Below are 20,506 nucleotides of genomic sequence, written 5' to 3'. Positions count from 1 at the left end.
CAAGAGAGTGTAGGTGGCATTGTCCCTATCTTGGGGGAACAAGATTGTACAGAATTCCTGTTTAAGTTTACAGTGTGTGCCTCATTTTCAGAGGTTATTAGTCCAAAGATAATACACATACTTGTTCTTTGAACTAACAGGGAAACTCTAGAATAGACACATTTAGAAGCACATTCATTTTGTGACAGTTTTGCCTATCAACTGATGCACTCTTTTTTTAAATTGTATTCAGCCCATTCTGTGATGGGGAAAAGGTGTTAAACAAAATCAACTGATACACTATGGAAGCACCTTTATACACAGTGGGCACCCACTCAAATTCCCAAATCCTCTATGAATAAGTGTTTGACAAGTACTTCCACTTTGTGGTCAAAGCCATGTCTGCATCAAGTGAGACTATTGCACAAGTTCCCTGGCTTTTCACCACCAACTTTGCAAGATGAAATGATCTCCCAGGAATTGAATTAAAAGTGCATTTTAGATAATTGAAAGAAAAAATATAAAAATTAAGTGTATTTTTAAAGTTTCTTGAGTTAACTCAAACTATTCCACTGAGGTAATTCTATGGACAATATTAATTATCTTCCCATGTCAGCTACATGTGAAAGGGATTGCAGTACATCCCACCAGTGGCAATGGGATGTGCACTATGCGTTTGCCCAAATTCTTCAGATTGGTAAGTATTACGAGACATGCATAAGATGACTACACAGAACTAATGTTATTTATCCCCTCAAGAAGGTCTTTTCTTTCAGTGTCAAAAGAAAATTTTCCCTAAGTTGTTTGTTTACTTCTTATCCAAACTCAATAATATTTTAGTCCTTTGACTAACAATGTCCAATATAGCCCTTTTCATCCTGAAGGATGCCAAAATTTACTACCTTAATCATCAACTACAAGTGGTCAGATTCTCTGTTTTAGTTTTCACTCTATGCAATGTCCCCTCCTACTCTATCATGCTGAGGAACTAATCAAGGCAGACTGAGGGAAGATCATCTTTTAATTACCAGTGCCTCTTCCTGCAGTACCTGTGTGTTCCTTCTAGTCCCCCATCCCACCTAAACCCATTTAGCTCATATAATCAAATAGTAGCACAGCACAGCAGGAAAGTTGCTGGATGAAGTGATCCTCAATTATGGACTAAACTTAGTTTCACTGCTTCAGATGCAATAGGACAATCTGAAACTGGACCCAAAATTAAAAAGGCCAGAACATAAATCTAGCAGCACCACATGCATGTGTTCACACCCAAGAATTTTATTATGCATTGCATTATGCATTTTTGGCAGTCTGAAACTGTTACTGGGATTGGTTGATTTTACAATGTTACACAAATATCACCCAATCACCTCAGAGTCAGACTGGACTTCTTCTGCGGCTGGATGAGATTCATCAACTGCTGGGGGATCGTTGCTGTGTCCTGACATACCTGAAAATGAAATACGTTGAGCATGCATTAATTCTTATGCAAGTGATATGTTGTACCTCACAGACATTACTGATGAAAAATAGTGAACTTTCAGAAAATATTAATGCCATGCTCCTTCTGCATTAAAATGTAATTCTTCTAAATTCACTATAGCTGCTGCTGTATAGTAGAATATTTTATAAAAGTCAAAGGGACAGTATCACTAGCCAATTTTTAGCAGATTAATTAGTTTTCTCTCTTAGCAGCTAGATATGTTCATAAGCACACTACAGGTATCCAAGACAGTCAGAATGATTTTGGTGTCCACCATCTGGGAAAACCACATAAAACATGAAGAGTACGTCTACACTGCAATGTAAGCCCAAGATTAATAGAAATTGAGTGAGCAAACACTTTGTTAACCTAGGGCCTGAGCACCTACACTCATTTGCAACCCCAATGGGAACTGTTGAATCCTAGGTCCCAACCTGAGGCTCCAGAATCTACATTGCATTATGTGGGCCCCAGTCCAGCCACCCATATCCCAGATTCCCTGGCACCCTCCTAAAATGTGGCCACTCTAGCCCTTTGTTCATGGAGCAATGTGACAAAACCGGATTGTTCACTAAACTTGACTGTCCTGGACAAAGTCAGCCATGGGGTTGTGGAACACTTTTGGCAGACTGCCAGAGCACAAGTCCAGTGGGGCTGCGTCTACACTGCAAAGAAATAAGGCTGGAAGGAACCCAGGGTCCCGGCTTGACTCAGACCTTCCACCCCCGTGGGGTCCTGAGACTCTGGGTCTGACCCCTAGATTAGCACTGTGTGTAGACAGAAAGGGGGGATTAGGCTTGAGCCCGAGTTCAAACCCCTGGTCTTACATTACTGTATAGACATACCTTAAGATCTTTTGAGGTAATAAGTGTTTAAGGCCATGTCTACACTACAAACTTACGTCGACTCAAGGTATGTTGACATACAGCTGCTGTAGTTAGTACATCATTTGTGCACGTGCATACTTGACTCCTTGTGTCAGCGATGCATGTACTCACTAGGAGTGCTTGTGTCGATGCAGAATGTGGTGCACCATCAACAGGCATCCTGCTGTGCAACTCCCTACCATCAGTACACTGACTTTTGGGAAGTTTTGGCAATGCCTGATGGGGCAAAATGAGTGGCAGCAGTGACTGGGAGCATGCAATCAACTTCTCAGTTTGCAATTATTTCCATCCCATAATGGTATCAATATCCCATCATTTTTATGACTTTTTTTCAAAATCCCACAAACCCGCATGGCCCTCCTGGCTGTCCACCATCTCTGACAGAAGCATGGAGCCTGCTCAGCTCTGCATTTTTGTCATGAACTTTGCAAGCAAAGGGCGTACAATCCTGCAGCATTTCCAGAGCTGCAAAAAGAACCAAATGATTGGGGAGCATGAGGATTCCTTGGGGGACAGACTGCTGTGGGACATAGTGAGAACCAATTCAAGGTTGTTGGTGGTATTCACCAAGCAGCTGCAGATGGTGAAGCACTGCTTCTGGGCCTGAGAATTTAGCACTGACTGTTAGGATCCCACCGTAATGCACATTTGGGACAATGAGCATTGTCTGCAGAACCTTTGGATGCACGCAGCCACATTCCTAGATCTGTCCACTGAGCTTGGCCCAGGCTTCCAGAACAGGGACACAAAAACAAGAGCTGCACTGACAGCTGAGAAGCAAGTGGGATTGCACTGTGGAAACTTGGAATACCCGATTGCTACCGGTCAGTCGGGAATCAATTTGGAACAGGTAAATCCACCGTGGGGGATGCAAGCATGCAGGGCCATTAATCACATTCTGCTATGCAGCACTGAGACCCTCGGCAATGTGCAGGACACAGTGGTCAGCTTAACAGCTATGGGGTTCCCAAACTGCAGTGGAGAGACGGATGACACGCATATCCCTATTTTGGCACAAGACCACCTTGCCACTGAGTACATCAACAGAAAGGGCAACTTTTCTGTGGTTATGAAAGCACTGGTGGATCACCGGGAATGCTTCACCAACATCAACATGGGCTCATCAGGGAAGGTGCATGACACCCATATCTTTAACACAGAACTGTTCAGAAAGCTACAAGCAGGGACTTCCTTTTCAGACCAGCGGATTACCATTGGGAATGTTGAAATGGCAATAGTGAGTCTGAGAAACCCAACCTACCCCTTGCTCATGAAGCCGTACACCAGCCACCTCGACAGCACCAAGGAATGATTGACCCACCGGCTCAGCAGGTGCAGAATGACAGCTGAATGTGCTTTTGCTCATTTGAAGAATTAATGGTGGTGTCCACTCACAAGACTGGACCTCAGTGAGAAAAATATCCCAATGGTTTAAGTTGCCTGCCGTGTCCTTCATAATATGAAACAAATGGGCAAAGTGTCTGCCACTGTATGATTGAGATGATAAAGGAGCACTCAAGGACGATAAGGCCATTGTGGAGAAACTAAATGAATTCTTTGCATCGGTCTTCACAGTTGAGGATATGAGGGAGATTCCCAAACCTGAGCCATTCTTTGTAGGTGACAAATCTGAGGAACTGTCCCAGATTGAGGTGTCATTAGAGGAGGTTTTGGAACAAACTGATAAACTAAACAGTAAGAAGTCACCAGGACCAGATGGTATTCACCCATGAGTTCTGAAGGAACTCAAATGTGAAATTGCCGGACTACTAACTGTCATCTGTAACCTATCATTTAAAATCAGCTTCTGTACCAAATGACTGGAGAATAGCTAATGTGACGGTAATTTTTTAAAAGGGCTCTGGAGGAGACTCTGGCAATTACAGGCCGGTAAGCCTGACTTCAGTACCGGGCAAACTGGTTGAAACTATAGTAAAGAACAAAATGGTCGGGGAATAGTCAACATGGTTTTTGTAAAGGGAAATCATGCCTCACCAATCTACTAGAATTCTTTGAGGGGGTCAACAAGGATGTGGACAAGGGGGATCCACTGGATATAGTGTATTTAGATTTTCAGAAAGCCTTTGATAAGGTCCCTCACCAAAGGCTCTTAAGCAAATTAAGCAGTCATGGGATAAGAGGGAAGGTCCTCTCATGGATTGGTAACTGGTTAAAAGATAGGAAACAAAGGGTAGGAATAAATGGTCAGTTTTCAGAATGGAGAGAGGTAAGTAGTGGTGTCCCCCAGGGGTCTGTACTGCTGGGACCGGTCCTGTTCAACATCTTCATAAATGATCTGGAAAAAGGGGTAAACAGGGAGGTGGCAAAATTTGCAAATGATACAAAACTACTCAAGATAGTTAAGACCCAGGCAGACTGCGAAGAGCAACAAAATGATTTCTCAAAACCGGGTGACTGAGCAACAAAATGGAAGATGTAATTCAGTGTTGATAAATGCAAACTAATGCACATTGGGAAACATAATCCCAACTACACATATAAAATGATTGAGTCTAAATTAGCTGTTACCACTTAAAGAGATCTTGGAGTCCTTGTGGATAGTTCTCTGAAAACATCCACTCAATGTGCAGCGGCAGTCAAAAAAGCAAACAGAATGCTGGGAATCATTAAGAAAGGGATCAACAATAAGACAGAAAATATCATATTGCCTCTATATAAATCCATGGTACGCCCACATGTTGAATATTGTGAGCAGATGTGGTCACCTCATCTCAAAAAAGATATATTGGAATTGGAAACGTTTCAGAAAAGGGCAACAAAAATGATTAGGGGTATGGAACTGATTCCGTATGAGGAGAGATTAATAAAACTGGGACTTTTCAGCTTGGAAAAGAGACGACTAAGGGGGATATGATAGAGGCCTATAAATTCATGACTGCTGTGGAGAAAGTAAATAAGGAAGTGCTATTTACTCCTTCTCATAACACAAGAACTAGAGATCACCAAATGAAATTAATAGGCAGCAAGCAAAAGGAAGTATTTCTTCACACAACGCACCGTCAACCTGTGGAACTCTTTGCCAGAGAATGTTGTGAAGGCCAAAACTATAACAGGATTCAAAAAAGAACTAGATAAATTCATGGAGGATAGTTCCATCAGTGGCTATTAGCCAGGATGGGCAGGGATGGTGTCCCTACCCTCTGTTTACCAGAAGCTGGGAATGAGCAACAGGGAATGGATCACTTGATGATTACCTGTTCTGTTCATTCCCTCTGGGGCACCTGGCATTGGCCACTGTCTGAAGACAGGATACTGGGCTAGATGGACCTTTGGTCTAACGCAGTATGGCTGTTCTTATTTTTAACAGTGAGCCAGAGTAATGTGTACTGTTGTAGTGTGGTCTATCTGACCCTGCTTTTTTGTGGCCTGTGTGTGGTGATTGCTGTACATATAGGAATATAACATTGTTAATTAACCTATTAATTTTGTTTGTGACTGATACTGCTCGATGTCACACAACTCATAGGAACTGGTAATTGGTTGCTTTCAGAACTACTGAGCACCAAGCAGCATATGTTGTGAAATAATAAAGAGGTCTTATGTTATAGAATAAAATTGTATTATTTGCAACAAAATCAATGCAAAAGTTCTGAAATTTTAAATCTAATACATTATAAACTTAATAAAACTTAATAAATTAATAGAACTGAATTTGTGAAGGGGAAAGAATATTCATGCCCATTTCAGCTACACAGACACCAACCGTAGGTTTCACAGGTCTGTGTATGTGAAGCTGTGATCGTCTTTAATATACCCCAGGGTGTGGTTGTAGAGGTAGTACACCAATCCCTGATGCCACATGGAAAGTTGAGGGGGGCACGTAAGGCGGCCTCAATATTGAATTCTCAATGGGCTGCACAGGGAGGAGAGACCGGGATTGTTAAATGTGCAGGTCCACCAGAGTCTGGATTATTTGTGTTCGCTGCCTGAGAAGCCCCATTATATCCTGATGCATCTCTCACTCCTTTACATGCTGGGACTCCTGGCCCTCTCTCCTCTCCACTCTTTCCTTCTTCAGGCTGTCCACTATGTTGATCCTCCAGACTCTGTGCTCACAGTTTCTCTTCTAATTTGCCACTAAACATTACTTCTTTCTCCATTATTTTGGGGAAGTTCCATGGCCTGTGTTATACAGGAGGTCAGACTAGATAATCACAGAGATCCATTCTGGGCTTGCAATCAATGAACTGTCCCAAGCCTCAACCTTTTGAGCTAGCATGGGAGAGGGGCTTGTAGCAGCTACTACTGAGAATCAGACTACTGTCAAATAGCAGGAGCTCTGCATGCAAGATGCATCAGACCATCATCTGGGTTACGTACTGACAAACCCTTTCAGCCTTGGCCTCAAATCCCACATCTATTAGTCATGTAAAGCATAGAACAATGTCTGTGACGGCAGAGGAGCACAATCTCCCCATAACTTTTACTGGTTTTGTGATCAATCATAAAGCAGAAGGTGCCAACAGCATTTTGGCCTTTATCTTTTTAAAGTATGGTTCTACTTCAAAATTGGACTAAAAATGCCAGTTGTACCAAGTTCAACTTCCAGAGCAAACATGCACAGTTTACAAACAAAAAGGTGGGCTTTTTTAAATGTCAGCCCTTATTATTTATACTATGATAGCACCTAGGGATCCCAACCAAGATCAGGGATCCATTATTCTAGGCTGTAGAATAAATATAAAATTGAAGAACTGGCGTTATATTTCCTTAACCAAACTTCAGCTAGGTGTTGTAAAAAAAATGCCCTGACTAGCAGGTAGGAGGAAGGCCTAGAAAATAATGAGTTTAGGACCAGAAGGAATGGAGTAGGGATGATGTCTGGTTCAAATAACTAATGAGAAGGCAACAGTTCTCAAACAGTGGGTTGGGACCCCAAAATGGGTGACAAACCCATTTTAATGGGATCGCTAGGGTTGGCTTAGACTTGCTGGGGCCTGTGGCCAAAGCCCGAGCCCCACCACCCAGGAAGCCCAGGGCCCAAGCCCCACCTCTCAGGGCCAAAGCCAAAGCCCAAGGTGGTGAGGCTCGGGCTTTGGCTTTGCTCCCCTCTCCCCCCACAACCAGGACAGTGAGGCTCCAGCAGGCTCAGGGTTTGGTCCCCCCTCCTGGGGTCATGTAGTCATTTTTGTTCTCAGAAGGGAGTCGTGGTGCAATGAAGTTTGAGAACCTCTGACATAAAGGGATGTTCATGAAAGAAGGCCTCCAATCAATAGGAGTCACTGCAGATGGGTTTAAATAAGACAAAAAGAATGTCTTAAGAGGAGGGTGAACTGTCTCAAATTGGTTGTTTAGCTAAAGTGGTAATTGACTAGGACATAATTTGCTTGTTGAAGGGCATAAAAAGAATTATGAATTTGTGGTTTCATTGTGAGACCCTACCTGATCATGCTGGAGCAGATCAGGATGACATGGTTTTCCCTAGGTCTGGCCTGGTGGGAAGTATCTTGATCACATGCTTAAGAATACTTTGTTACTATACTGGGTGCAGTAACTGCTTATTTTATAGGCTGTTAGGCATGTTTAGAGCAATTATATAAAATATCATTTGACCATTGGACTTAAAAGGAATTTATAGTTAAATTAGTGTTTTGTGGTCTCCCATATTAATAATTCCAGCACAGGCACTATACATAGAATAAGACAACCCCTGTCGTGAAACAGTTATGGTCTAAATAGACAGGAGATAAAGGGTTGATGGAAGGGATACAACATACAAGTAGGATGAACAATGTGATGGTCTGCAATTGGCATGGTAGTTCCAAAATTTATATTTTGTTAGGTTTTTTTAATATTTGGGGTGAAGTTTTTGGCGGCATGTCATGTTCTGGGAGTGCAATTCAGACGAGTGAAAGGGTGCGTCACTTCTTGTATTATAACCCTGAGTGACCCAAAATGCTTCTACTACTAGTGTTTCCCTACCTGGGACACACACACAGCCACCATGCACTTTGCATTCTGTACACTGTACAGCTCTTATTCAACTGCTTCGAGTCCAACAGCCTGCCAGTAGTTTTTACCAGACTTATGACCCTAACACTACCCCAGTCCTGATCTTCCCCCAGACCCATGTGTTCTGATATGTCCAGCCCTCTCCTGCAACATTCAGAGGAACAGTAAGATCCATTTGCTCCTTGAAAGAGACAAAACGCAACAGCCTGCAACATTAACTGGAGTTAACATTCACTTTGGTACAGACACAGCACTGTTGGTTTATATGAATAATAAAACAAAAGAAGATAAGATTTTAAGTGAGTTTAAGTATAACAGATGAAGTTAGAAATATAGAAGCAAATAAAAGTGCTAATACTCATGTAAAAGTCTAAAACCTAATCTAGCAGGGTTTGGTTCAGGCTTTGTTCAAGACAGTCTCTCTCTTCCAGGAGGCAGAAAGTTGTGGGTTCCTTTGTTTTCTTAGGTGAATACATTTGAGATTTTCTGCCCCTTTCTCTTATAGTCCAGTGGACCTTTGAAATGGATTCTTCTGAAGGTCACCCCTCACAATAAAGTTTATTCAAGAAGTGAGGAAGATGAGATGGAGCCTGGTGGTTAAGGAGGTTCCATGCCTTATTCCCCCCTCCTCCCCCCCATAGCTGGAGTTTGCTAAAATGCAAATTGTTCGGTTTCCTGCACTCTCCTCCCCCGCCCCAAACAACTGTCTTGATTGTTCTGTTTATTACTTCCATGTAAATTAAGATAAACACACTATCCTTTGTGTAGATTAGACCTGTTTAACAACCTTTGCCTAGGCAGGGCTGCCTGGTTTTCAACAAGTATCATCATAAGGGGGAATTCACAACTAGACATATAATGTTTCTACATACATTTTACCATATTACTGACCAGTGAGTTATAAGTGTTCAGATGATACCTCAACAGGTATCTTTTGTACAAAGACTATAACAGTGTGCAAGGGTGTGAATCACAGAGGACATTAGCTGAAAAGAGAAACAAAGTTAAGTAGAGGAGAAACTGAAGGGAGGAGGAAAGAAGAGGTGTAGGAGGGGGCTGGTGGAATGAAGGTGAAGAGAAAAGATTGTGAGGAAACTGGAGCAAATATCCAATCAGCAGAGAGGAAAAACATCCAGAGTAAAAGCTGCAAAAACCAGCCAGATACTCATAACAGTGTCCAAAGTCCTAGCTGCAGCTGTTTTTCTCTACTCCTGCCAGCTCAGTTTCATGTTGGCTTCTCTCTAAGTCTCTTCCCCACGCTCCCAAGGATGTGAGGAGGGCAAAATGAGGAGGTGTCTGCCCTGGAAAGCAGACTAAACGTGCAAACTAAAACTGGGTTCAGAGGTCAAGGTAGATTCTTCACCAGTCACCTGTAATGAAGGTTATAAAAGTCAATTATGTCCTGCGGTCACCTCTGTAGTCCCTTAGTCACTGAGGACATACTTTGAAGACATGTGTACACACTCTATTTATACTGATGTAAATCACTGGAACAGTAGACACTTCTGCATTATGCATAAATAGAAAATGAACCCAGATTTCTCTTAACTGTGTTGTCTGTACGGCCTAACAAGAGTTAAACCCTCGCTTTTGATGCTAAAGCAAGCAAACAGCTCTCTGAATACACACAAGGAACAGTTCTGTAAATGTAGAGTAATGTAGTGCTCTTTTTAGATGATCACTTTTCATAATAGAACTGCACTTGGAAACTGTAACCTGAAAAAATTTCCAGATAGCTGAAACCTACAAATGATACTGCACTGTTTGAGCAACCTGTGAGGTAGACAGCTGATCTCTGAAAAAATAAAGCAAGACTGCCAATAATCTTTGGTATAATGAAAGGTGACATGCCCTGTGTAGAGTAAGCGTCCTAGCATTCCACACTTACTTACTTTCACACCAGATAAAGAAAATCCCAGTTAAATGAAGCAGCACAAGTTATCTTCATATTACATTTCAACTTTCCAATTTGTGTTGAATGTTTTATTTACATAAAGTCTAATCATGAGTAGTCAGGTGGTCCATGTGATGTGTAAAGTAAGATAACAAGCAAGATATAGAAAACCTGGGGAAATGAATTATTACGTTGGGCTGACTCATTTAGAAAGGTATATAGAATTATGCAAGATCACCTACAGAATGAGCAGCATTCATGACAAAAACAAGAAGAATACTACACAGAACTGTCTTTGCAAGCAAACCAATAATTATTTTTGCTCTTATTGATCCAAAAGCCATATGAACTACTTCAGTAAGTAATGCAAATAGGTACTTGCAAACATGAAGGACTTACCAGTAAGTGATCACTACAAAAGTGTCCCCACACAACTCTGCCAATACTCCACTTTTGGCCTGCAATATTTCTGCCATGTGTGGATGTCTTTGATGGGGCTAAATTTCCACTAGGGACTAGGAGACTAATAAGCCCATTTTGAACATGACTAGAACACAAGACTACAAATCCAGAGACATTAACTCTGCCATGCTGTGTGACCTTGGTCAATCTCTGTCTGAATTTTACCGTATGTAAAAAGGGTGTTTTGGGTGACACTTACCTCATTTATAGCCATACTCCAACCATATATGTTTAATTTAAATAGAAAATAATCAGAGATCTCCCATTCAAACAAGGGGTTTGCTCTTAATCTAGTCACATTTTTTTGGTAAGTGATTGACACATTGCAGTGAGGAAGATTGGATTCCAAACCACTTCTTTGTTCTCTTTAAGGATGGTGACCACCAACTTACCAAAGACTTCACTAATGCATGAATTACCAAATTGGAAATACAATACTACCGCTCTGGCTGAATGGTGCTTGTTACACAGCATATTTTTATTTGAGATTATCATCTCAATCTGCTGTGCAAAGAACATGTAACATTGTCTCTAACATAAAATTTGTAAGTACTAATGCAAAGTGACTGATTACACTGGTCTACAATTTTTGAGAAGTTGTCTGCTTCAGAGATAAAATGTGTTATTTATTATGTATTTTGATGTGCTGAATTCAAATATGACAATTAAAACAACTGATTGGCTACTGTTTCTAAGATATTTAAGTTTTTACATTTTATGTCTATGTATATTGTGTAGATAGTAGAGTTTTAATCATAAATCGCAAACCTAGGTCTTTTCATGTATTTATGGTTGATTTACATGATAATATTTCACCTGTCCTGTTTATGTAACACTTTAAAAATCAGCAAAAGGGTTATATAAATAAAATTTATTATGAAACAAAAGGCAAAAAACTATTATGTACATAGTTTAGTCCTATTCAGTGTCTACTCGGCGCTTCTTGGCTTGCCTCTTGTATTCATTACATGGAGCATCTCTTGTCACTATCCAGCAATAGTCTGCAAGCATTGATGGGCTCCATTTGCCCTGATAGCGTTTCTCCATTGTTGCAATGTCCTTGTGAAATCGCTCGCCGTGCTCGTCGCTCACTGCTCCGCAGTTCGGTGGAAAAAAATCTAGATGAGTGTGCAAAAAATGTATCTTTAGTGACATGTTGCAACCAAGGCTTTTGTATGCCTTGAGGAGGTTTTCCACCAACAACCTGTAGTTGTCTGCCTTGTTGTTTCCGAGAAAATTTATTGCCATTAACTGGAAGGCTTTCCAGGCCGTCTTTTCCTTGCCACGCAGTGCATGATCAAAAGCGTCATCTCGAAGAAGTTCACGAATCTGAGGACCAACAAAGACACCTTCCTTTATCTTAGCTTCACTTAACCTTGGAAATTTTCCACGGAGGTACTTGAAAGCTGCTTGTGTTTTATCAATGGCCTTGACAAAGTTCTTCATCAGACCCAGCTTGATGTGTAAGGGTGGTAACAAAATCTTCCTTGATTCAACAAGTGGTGGATGCTGAACACTTTTCCTCCCAGGCTCCAATGACTGTTGGAGTGGCCAATCTTTCTTGATGTAGTGGGAATCTCCTGCACGACTATCCCATTCGCAGAGAAAACAGCAGTACTTTGTGTATCCAGTCTGCAGACCAAGCAAGAGAGCAACAACCTTCAAATCGCCACAAAGCTGCCACTGATGTTGGTCATAGTTTATGCACCTCAAAAGTTTGTTTCATGTTGTCATAGGTTTCCTTCATATGGACTGCATGACCAACTGGAATTGATGGCAAAACATTGCCATTATGCAGTAAAACAGCTTTAAGACTCGTCTTCAATGAATCAATGAACAGTCTCCACTCATCTGGATCGTGAACGATGTTGAGGGCTGCCATCACACCATCGATGTTGTTGCAGGCTACAAGATCACCTTCCATGAAGAAGAATGGGACAAGATCCTTTTGACAGTCACGGAACATGGAAACCCTCACATCACCTGCCAGGAGATTCCACTGCTGTAGTCTGGAGCCCAACAGCTCTGCCTTACACTTGGGTAGTTCCAAATCCCTGACAAGGTCATTCACTTCACCTTGTGTTATGAGGTGTGGTTCAGAGGAGGAGGATGGGAGAAAATGTGGGTCCTGTGACATTGATGGTTCAGGACCAGAAGTTTCATCCTCTTCCTCCTCTGACTCAAGTGAGAATGATTCTGGTGCATCAGGAACCGGCAGTCCTTCTCCGTGGGGTACTGGACGTATAGCTGATGGAATGTTTGGATAATGCACAGTCCACTTTTTCTTCTTTGACACACCTTTCCCAACTGGAGGCACCATGCAGAAGTAACAATTGCTGGTATGATCTGTTGGCTCTCTCCAAATCATTGGCACTGCAAAAGGCATAGATTTCCTTTTCCTGTTCAACCACTGGCGAAGATTTGTTGCACAAGTGTTGCAGCATATGTGTGGGGCCCACCTCTTGTCCTGATCTCCAATTTTGCAGCCAAAATAAAGGTGATAGGCTTTCTTAACCATAGTGGTTATACTGCGCTTTTGTGATGCAAAAGTCACTTCACCACAAACATAGCAGAAGTTATCTGCACTGTTCACACAAGTACGAGGCATCTCTGCTCACTTTGGCTAAACAGAAATGTGTCCCTTTGCAAAATCAAACACTGACAAATAAGAGAGCACGACACTGTATGATTTCTAGAGCTGATATAGGGGAATTTGTTCAGCAGACTGATGTAAGCTTCGTTATGATTGCATCATCCAGGACTTCTAGGAATAACATGATGCAATTCATATCATGTATGACACAATACCAGCTTCAGATTGCATCAATCATTGTTTTGCCTAAAAAGCAAGTACTGTCCAAACCCAGTCATAGATTTATTCATAGATCCAGTCAAAGATGTATTTTAGTCATTTCTGGTTTAAATTGAGATCCCTTCCCTTTATAACTCACTTATCCTCTGCCATTCCCAAGTCAAGGGTCGTATATACTGACCCAATAGCATATCTTGAGCCAATCAACAATTTTAAGCATCATTTTCGTTCTCAGTGACCCAGAATTAGTAAAGTTTGACTACATTTATTTCAGAAGCATTTTGGCTGTAGAGCAGTGTTATCACATCTCTACTTCACCAGATTGTTTGATCTTTCTCCCTAATAAAAAAAATTGAGCATCGCTGACAAATGTTTTCCTCAAGTGACTTTTTAAGTTTCAGATATTTAAATTTGCATCTCAGAGTCCATTTTTCAAGTGCTGTTTAGCTTGGACAAACGGGGCTCCTATAGTCTAACTTTCCAATAAACATTGGCTTGCCAAGACTCTCAGGGCACAATAAGGCCCCCATTTACACTGCAAATACAGTAGTATCAAAAGGAGCAGCGACAACACAGTTGTCCACTGACATGATTAAAGCACGTTTCAGTTTGACAGTATAGATGGAACCTAAACGCTTAAGGTTCCATCTGAATTCCTAAAATGAGGCATCCTTTAACACTTTCCAGGACAATCATGTTCTAAACAGACACTGGTGTATTTCCAAGGTAAACTGGGTCTAAGCACTCTGAAAAAAGCTTCAAAAGTGTTAGCTTTTGAGAAGGACTATGGCTTTTTTCTTATTTTGAAAGACTGTCAGAGGAAATATAAATTTTGGCTGTCCCATGGATTTTTAACAAGTTCACATTCCTACTTCATCTAAGCCACAACTATCAGCCACCTGCTCTGGTTCATTCCACCGTAGACAGCCAACCTAATTTAATAGGAGAACACACCCTAACAACCAGCAGAGTGATATAAAAAAGAGCATGCTGCCACTTGGTTAAATGAATTGGCAATACTGTGATTGATGCACAATTACTCCTGAACAACTAGAGCACAAACAATTTGCAATTCCCCAAGGACCATTCACTTCTTTCTACCTAATGCATGTCAAACAGAGGCCAATTAAAAATAATGTACTGCTGTCCAACTTCATCCTCTCCCAATCACTGCCCATCTCTCCTTCACATATAAGGGTTGAAACTGTCAGCCCACAATAAAATGAACAATAAGCCATTGAGCCACAAACCACAAAATAATCTCTTTCTCTAGCCCACTCCAGTGCAAAACCACTACTTGGAAAGATCATTGGTTCTGAAAGCACTTCTACTAAGTGTTTAGGCCACAAGATATGAATAAAATCTTGGATGATATTCCTATTTGAAATCATGGGTGATCCTGCCGATGGACACAGACCATTTAATGCTAAACGGTATTCTCCCCACCCCCATTTTGTCACTTTGTAAAGCTCCTCAACAGTGCTAGACAACAAAACAAATATTTGTTCTGCATCTTCCCTGAGGTTCTTCCTCCCAGTGACATCAGACTGTGTGTTGTATATTACGCTGCGACTAGTTTCCAATTTTACATTCAAGAAGCATCTCATTTTCTGTATGGTTACAACCAGAATCTCAATCACAAGAGTATTCCCTATGTCTTCCAATACATGTGAGAAAGCTGCAGGATTTCTGAGCAAATGGAAGGTGACAGATGTTGGCAATTCCAACCCCTTATAGGAGCTAGAAAAGTGGGGAGGAAAATAAAGGACTTAAGTGCAATGGCCTAACACCACCGAAATGCAATATCAGGACTCTTCACCCTGATATGTGACTCCACCTGATGACAACATGGCTCTCTAGCTCTTCAAGAGAGAGTATGAGTGTTGTACACACAGTAATTGAAACTTTTATTTTAAACTGAAAACTACCAACAAGAACTGGTCATAATTTCCTCAATAAGCCATTTAAAAAAAAACAAACACACAAGGAGAGGACAAGTCTAATTTAAACGGACTTTTGAAAGAGTTAACATGCCGTTCACACTGTCTGCTGCAAATTACGGCTTGTATCATTTCCTCTTGATGCTTTCCACACTTCATTTCTTACTACCATGTAATCAATGTGGTAAGTGGCTTTTTTCTTCTTCTTGTGGTTAATCAGCATGTGGAAACAAAGGATCAAAACAAATGACTTTTTTTTTTTTAAATCGTGTTTTTTTCCCCCCACTTACGTTTATTTCATTTTAAACGAAACCACCAGTTAAACACCCATTTATTCAATCATTTCAAACAAGCCTCTAGATGCCAATTATTATTGAAAGTTGCAAAGCGGTAAAAGTTAGCTAAAAATAAAAACTAAAAGTGAATACCAACAGCAGCTAACAACCGGAGTCCCTCTGCAGACTTTCTGCAGCCCACCTAGGCGCTCGCGGGCTGATGGTCCCTGGGGGATAAACCGGGAGACACCGATGGCAGCCCGGGAAAGGGAAAGTGTGTCAGGATCAAGCTTTCGTTGCTGTCAGGCGTGCAGCGGTGACTGGGAGCGGGACCTACCTTCAGGGAAGCGCCGCCGCCGGGAGTCCGGCTCCCCTGAGCCCCGCACAGGCACCGCCCGCACTGGCACCTCGGGCGAAGGACGCGGGACCGGGAAGGGGGCTGGCGGGTCCCGTTTCGGACAAGGAAGCAGCTTCCCGGCCTCCGCGCCGAGACGTGACACGTACACGGCAAAGGGGGGGGGGGGGGCGGGCGCTGCGGCCCGCTCCCCGCCCACGAGCTGCGCCCTGTGTGGACAACAGCCGCCGCCAGCACCGGAGCGCTGAGCCTGGAACCGCCACCATCCCCCCGGGGAGGCTTCCAGCATCAGGGCCCAGCACAGAGCGCTGCCCAGCCCCCCCGCCACCTCCTCTCACCTGCCAGCGGCTTCGCTCCCGCCCCGGTCACGTCCTGCTCCGCGGTGGCCGGACGAGGGACAGCTGCTTTCAGGCCCGGCGGGGAAACGGGAGGCTCTTGCGGGCAGAAAAGGCTCCGGTGCCAACGTCTGCACCTTTATTTCTTCCTTCTCTGGCACCAGTGGCAGCCGGACGTGCTTGGCCGGAAATGGGGCAGCGGTGGCCTCTCTATGGCCATGACGTCGAAGAGTCTCTCTAGCCAACAATGTCCATTTCTATGGTGTCGCTACCTCCAGGCAGCAACCATAGCAACGACATCCGGGTCCGCCGCCGCTTCTCTAACACCCTTCCCCCTTCACCCGCTTCCACAGCGTCTTGTGGGCTCTGCAAGGGGACTGGAGCCGAGTCCCGGTGCGGGAGATCAGGTGGCGGCTACGGCCGCACACCGTGAATCCCCCTCACCTCACCTCGCTGGGGGCAGCCGGGCAGGGAGCGGCGCAGCCTCCCCCGCCCCAAGAGAAGAGCGGGGGCTCCGGGTGGGCTGGGACCGGACAGGGGCGCTGGGTGTGTCCTGGGGAGTCTCTCGCTGACGCTCGGGCGGGCAGGTTCCTCCCGGTACGTGTCGCCGCCCGGCTGCAGCGCTGGGGTCAGCCAGGCTGAGCGGCGCCCCGACCCGCAGGGTCTGTCTCGCAGGGCCCGGCCGCCGCTCAGCTGGAGGTGCTGCGTGGCGCAGAGGTGTTAGACTCCCCGCCTTCTGGTTACCTGGTGGGCTAGGGGACACCGTGCGGAGAAAGGGCCCTTGCTCCGCTCTCCAGCCAGGTAACAGCTGCTCTCGCATCTCTGCCTCTTCCCCCTTCCGTGTGTGGGGTCAGCGAGAGACGCGAAGTGAAGATCCGTGTCCGTCAGCGGACGAGAGCGGTTACGGGGCGAGTGTTTGTCCCGTTCGCAGTGTGGGCCCAGCTGCTGCAGGGCTCTCCAAGTCACCAGGTTATTCTCGGCACCTTGAAAGACTCAAGTTGGCAACATGATAACATCCCTTTGACCCCCAAATGAAATTCCGGGGACGTGGGGTTAGGTAAAAGAAATAAATTCTGCTAACGTGCTTCCTTCCTCTTTTCTTGTTTTAGTGGCCTGAGGTGAAGGAAACAATTGGCCTGGAGGGAACCTGCTGCCAGCAGCAAAGTCTTTCCTAGGCCCTGGTCCTGCACAAAAGGAACACCAGACAGCTCTGCATCCATTAAAAAATATTGTTTATCCATACAGGAAAGGGCACTGGAGGCCACTTTCTTAATGACTATGTTCTCTTCTTTGAATTAGTTCCTAGTGTGGTCAAGGATTATAAGGCACCAGAAATAAATCAGTGGGACTGAAAGGTTTTTATATCTATGTCAATGAAGTCATCCTTTCCCCACCCTTACTTTTTCAGTCTTTTGGGGGTGGGAGGCCTGAGGGCAGTTTCCCAGAATGAACCTGAAAGGAACTTGTAATCATTGTTAATTTGTATAAATACTAACTTAGTTTTTAGACTACTCTTTCTAGATAAAGACATTCAAAGAAGTAAGAGAGGCTAAATTGCTATTAATGTACTGATAGTATCCAGGAAGATACCAGTGACTTTACCACATCAGCATTCACAATGTGATGACTGTGACATCAGTATATATACTTGAAAACTAATCCAATTAAAGAAGCTGATATCAGAAAGGACTAGCAAGAGTGTTTGTGTGTGCTTGTTTGTAAAAGAGTGCAGGATACCATGGCAGAGACTTCAGTGGATCCCTCATCTTTACCTGTAATAAGGAAAAAGAAAAGTTTATCCATTGAGGAAAAAATTGACATAATAAGTGCTGTGGAAAGTGGCAAGAAAAAAGCAGATATTGCAGCAAAATATGGCATAAAGAAAAATTCATTGTCTTCAATTATGAAGAATAAAGATAAGGTTCTAGAAGCCTTTGAGTCCTTACGATTTGATCCTAAAAGAAAAAGACTAAGAACAGCTTTTTATACAGATCTGGAAGAGGCATTAATGAAGTGGTACAGAATTGCTCAGTGCTTGAATGTACCAGTAAATGGCCCAATGTTGCGTTTCAAAGCTAATGATTTTGCTCAGAAACTTGGACATTGTGATTTTAAGTGCAGTAACGGCTGGCTTGATCGTTTTAAATCAAGATATGGTTTAGTATTCAGATCTCAGTCTATAGAACCTGTGGCTACTACAGCAGATACTGTAACTGTTTGGTACCAAAATGTTCTTCCTTATTATTTAAATGATTATCAGCCAAAAAATGTGTTTAATGTAAAGGAGACTGGATTGTTTTATCGGATGTTACCTAATAATACTTTTGCATTTAAAGGGGAAACTTGTTCTGTTGGCAAACTAAGCAGAGAGAGAATAACTGTAGTGGTTGGTACAAATATGGATGGCTCTGAGAAACTTCCTTTGCTTGTTATTGGCAAAAATAAAAATCCGCACTGCTTTAAAGATATAAAGTCACTGCCTGTGGATTATGAGGCAAACGATATGGCATGGATGACCTCAGAAGTGTTTGAACAATGGATGTGTAAACTTGATGAGAGATTTCAAGCACAGCAGCGGCGAGTAGTATTTTTTGTTGACTCTTTCCCAGCTCACCCAGAGGTAAAGAATCTAAAGTCTATTGAACTGGTATTCTTTCCTCCATGCTCATCATCCAAATTTATAGCTATGAAACAGGGAGTTATAAGAAGTCTGAAAGTCAAATACAGGCATCGTCTTATCAAGAGATTTGTAGACTGTGTAGAAGGTAGTAAAGAATTTACATTGACTCTACTTGATGCAGTTGATATGTTGCACCTATGCTGGAGGAATGTAACTCCAGAGACTGTTGTTAAAAGTTACAAAGAAGCAGGATTCAAATCACAAACGGGGGGAAATGGTGACACAGACAGGGAGATTGAAAGTGGTTTAGATTTGATTGCACAGGCATTGGCAGCTGGGGTAGAGTTTCCAGAAGGTTTATCTTTGGAGGAATATGCAGCTTTGGATGATGACTTGGTAACATGTGAAATGCCCACAAATAATGAAATGATACGGACCAAAGAAAGCACTTCAGTTAAAACTGAGTTGTTTGTTTATGATGAAGAGGAAGATGAAGGTGATGGATCTCCAGGAATTGAACAGCCTTTGCCATCAAAAAATGAGGCTCTGACTGCTTTAGATACTCTTCGAAGGTTTCTCAGAAGTCAAGACATGAATGATTCTCTTCATAATTCCCTAGCAGATCTAGATAATTTTATTCAGCATGTAGCATCTAAATGAGGGTTTATCCAAGTATGAAAGCATTTAAATGGAAAAACTAGTTATTTAGCCAGTTAAAAAACAAATAAAAACCTGCAGCATGGTTCTGTGGTTTGCTTTGCAAACATATATCTAGGTATGATGAATAAAATTTTAAAATAATAGAGCTCTGAACTGAGTAGAGGCATGTCAGAGTGCAGCTACATGAGAGGCTAAAATCCCACAGTAGATGAGGTCTAGCATTTGCAAAACTTAAAACAAAATGTTCATTTTTAAGCATATTGTAGATATTTCTTTACCAAAATATTAGTTTTTTAAAAGTCAATAACTTAAGTTTTTCTGATTTTTGAGAAAATACCATATTTTATAGGAGTACTTTAGAAAACCTCTAAGTGTTATAGAATCTATTGTTGGAGCTAGCATCTAAACCTTACTCCATGTTTTTTAAAATTCTTGGTTATTTTAATGTTCAGTTTGGAAATTAATAGTTTGAGTGAGACTATATTTATTTTACATTTACAGGATACTGTATCCAATTGTAAATACAATGTTTTCTGGTAGCAGGGATGTACCAAAGTGTTATCTTATGAATCATGATGTTCCTTTTCATGTGACAAATTTCCTATGGCTAAATTGCATGAATCTTTCAGGAGAATTGTTGTCTACAACAATATTAATTATCTACTTTATGGTTTCTTGTTTCAAAACGACTAACAGTTCTTTCAAAAAAAAGATGGGGCTCCTTTTCTGAATGACAAATACAGTCAACATCTGACCCAGAGATTTATAGATTTTGTAGAAAACGCATCCCACTCCATCATCCTCTTTGAATGCTGTTGGAAGAATATAGAT

General features: G+C 42.4%; 2 protein-coding genes across 2 annotated transcripts in view; one reads left to right on the top strand and one right to left on the bottom strand.

The window, feature by feature from the left end:
- Positions 1–16,598, bottom strand: part of ARFIP1 (ADP ribosylation factor interacting protein 1) — a 77,772-nt gene extending 61,174 nt beyond the window's left edge. The window contains exons 1-2 of the mRNA XM_065404838.1: positions 16,399–16,598; positions 1,350–1,429 (exon numbers count right to left, since the gene is read on the bottom strand). Coding sequence (XP_065260910.1) covers positions 1,350–1,427 — 78 coding nt within the window. The 5' untranslated portion in view covers positions 1,428–1,429; positions 16,399–16,598. The remainder of the gene's footprint in view (positions 1–1,349; positions 1,430–16,398) is intronic.
- A 1,535-nt stretch (positions 16,599–18,133) lies between these two features.
- On the top strand, positions 18,134–19,675 carry TIGD4 (tigger transposable element derived 4). The gene has a single exon (XM_065404589.1). It carries the CDS (start codon positions 18,134–18,136, stop codon positions 19,673–19,675), a length of 1,542 nt encoding a protein of 513 aa, XP_065260661.1.
- Positions 19,676–20,506: the final 831 nt, after the last annotated feature.

Source organism: Emys orbicularis, chromosome 5 (assembly GCF_028017835.1).
Source record: "Emys orbicularis isolate rEmyOrb1 chromosome 5, rEmyOrb1.hap1, whole genome shotgun sequence".
NCBI classification, from domain to species: domain Eukaryota; kingdom Metazoa; phylum Chordata; order Testudines; family Emydidae; genus Emys; species Emys orbicularis.
Note: the sequence above shows the minus strand (reverse complement) of the source record. Positions and strands in the feature narration are given on the sequence as shown.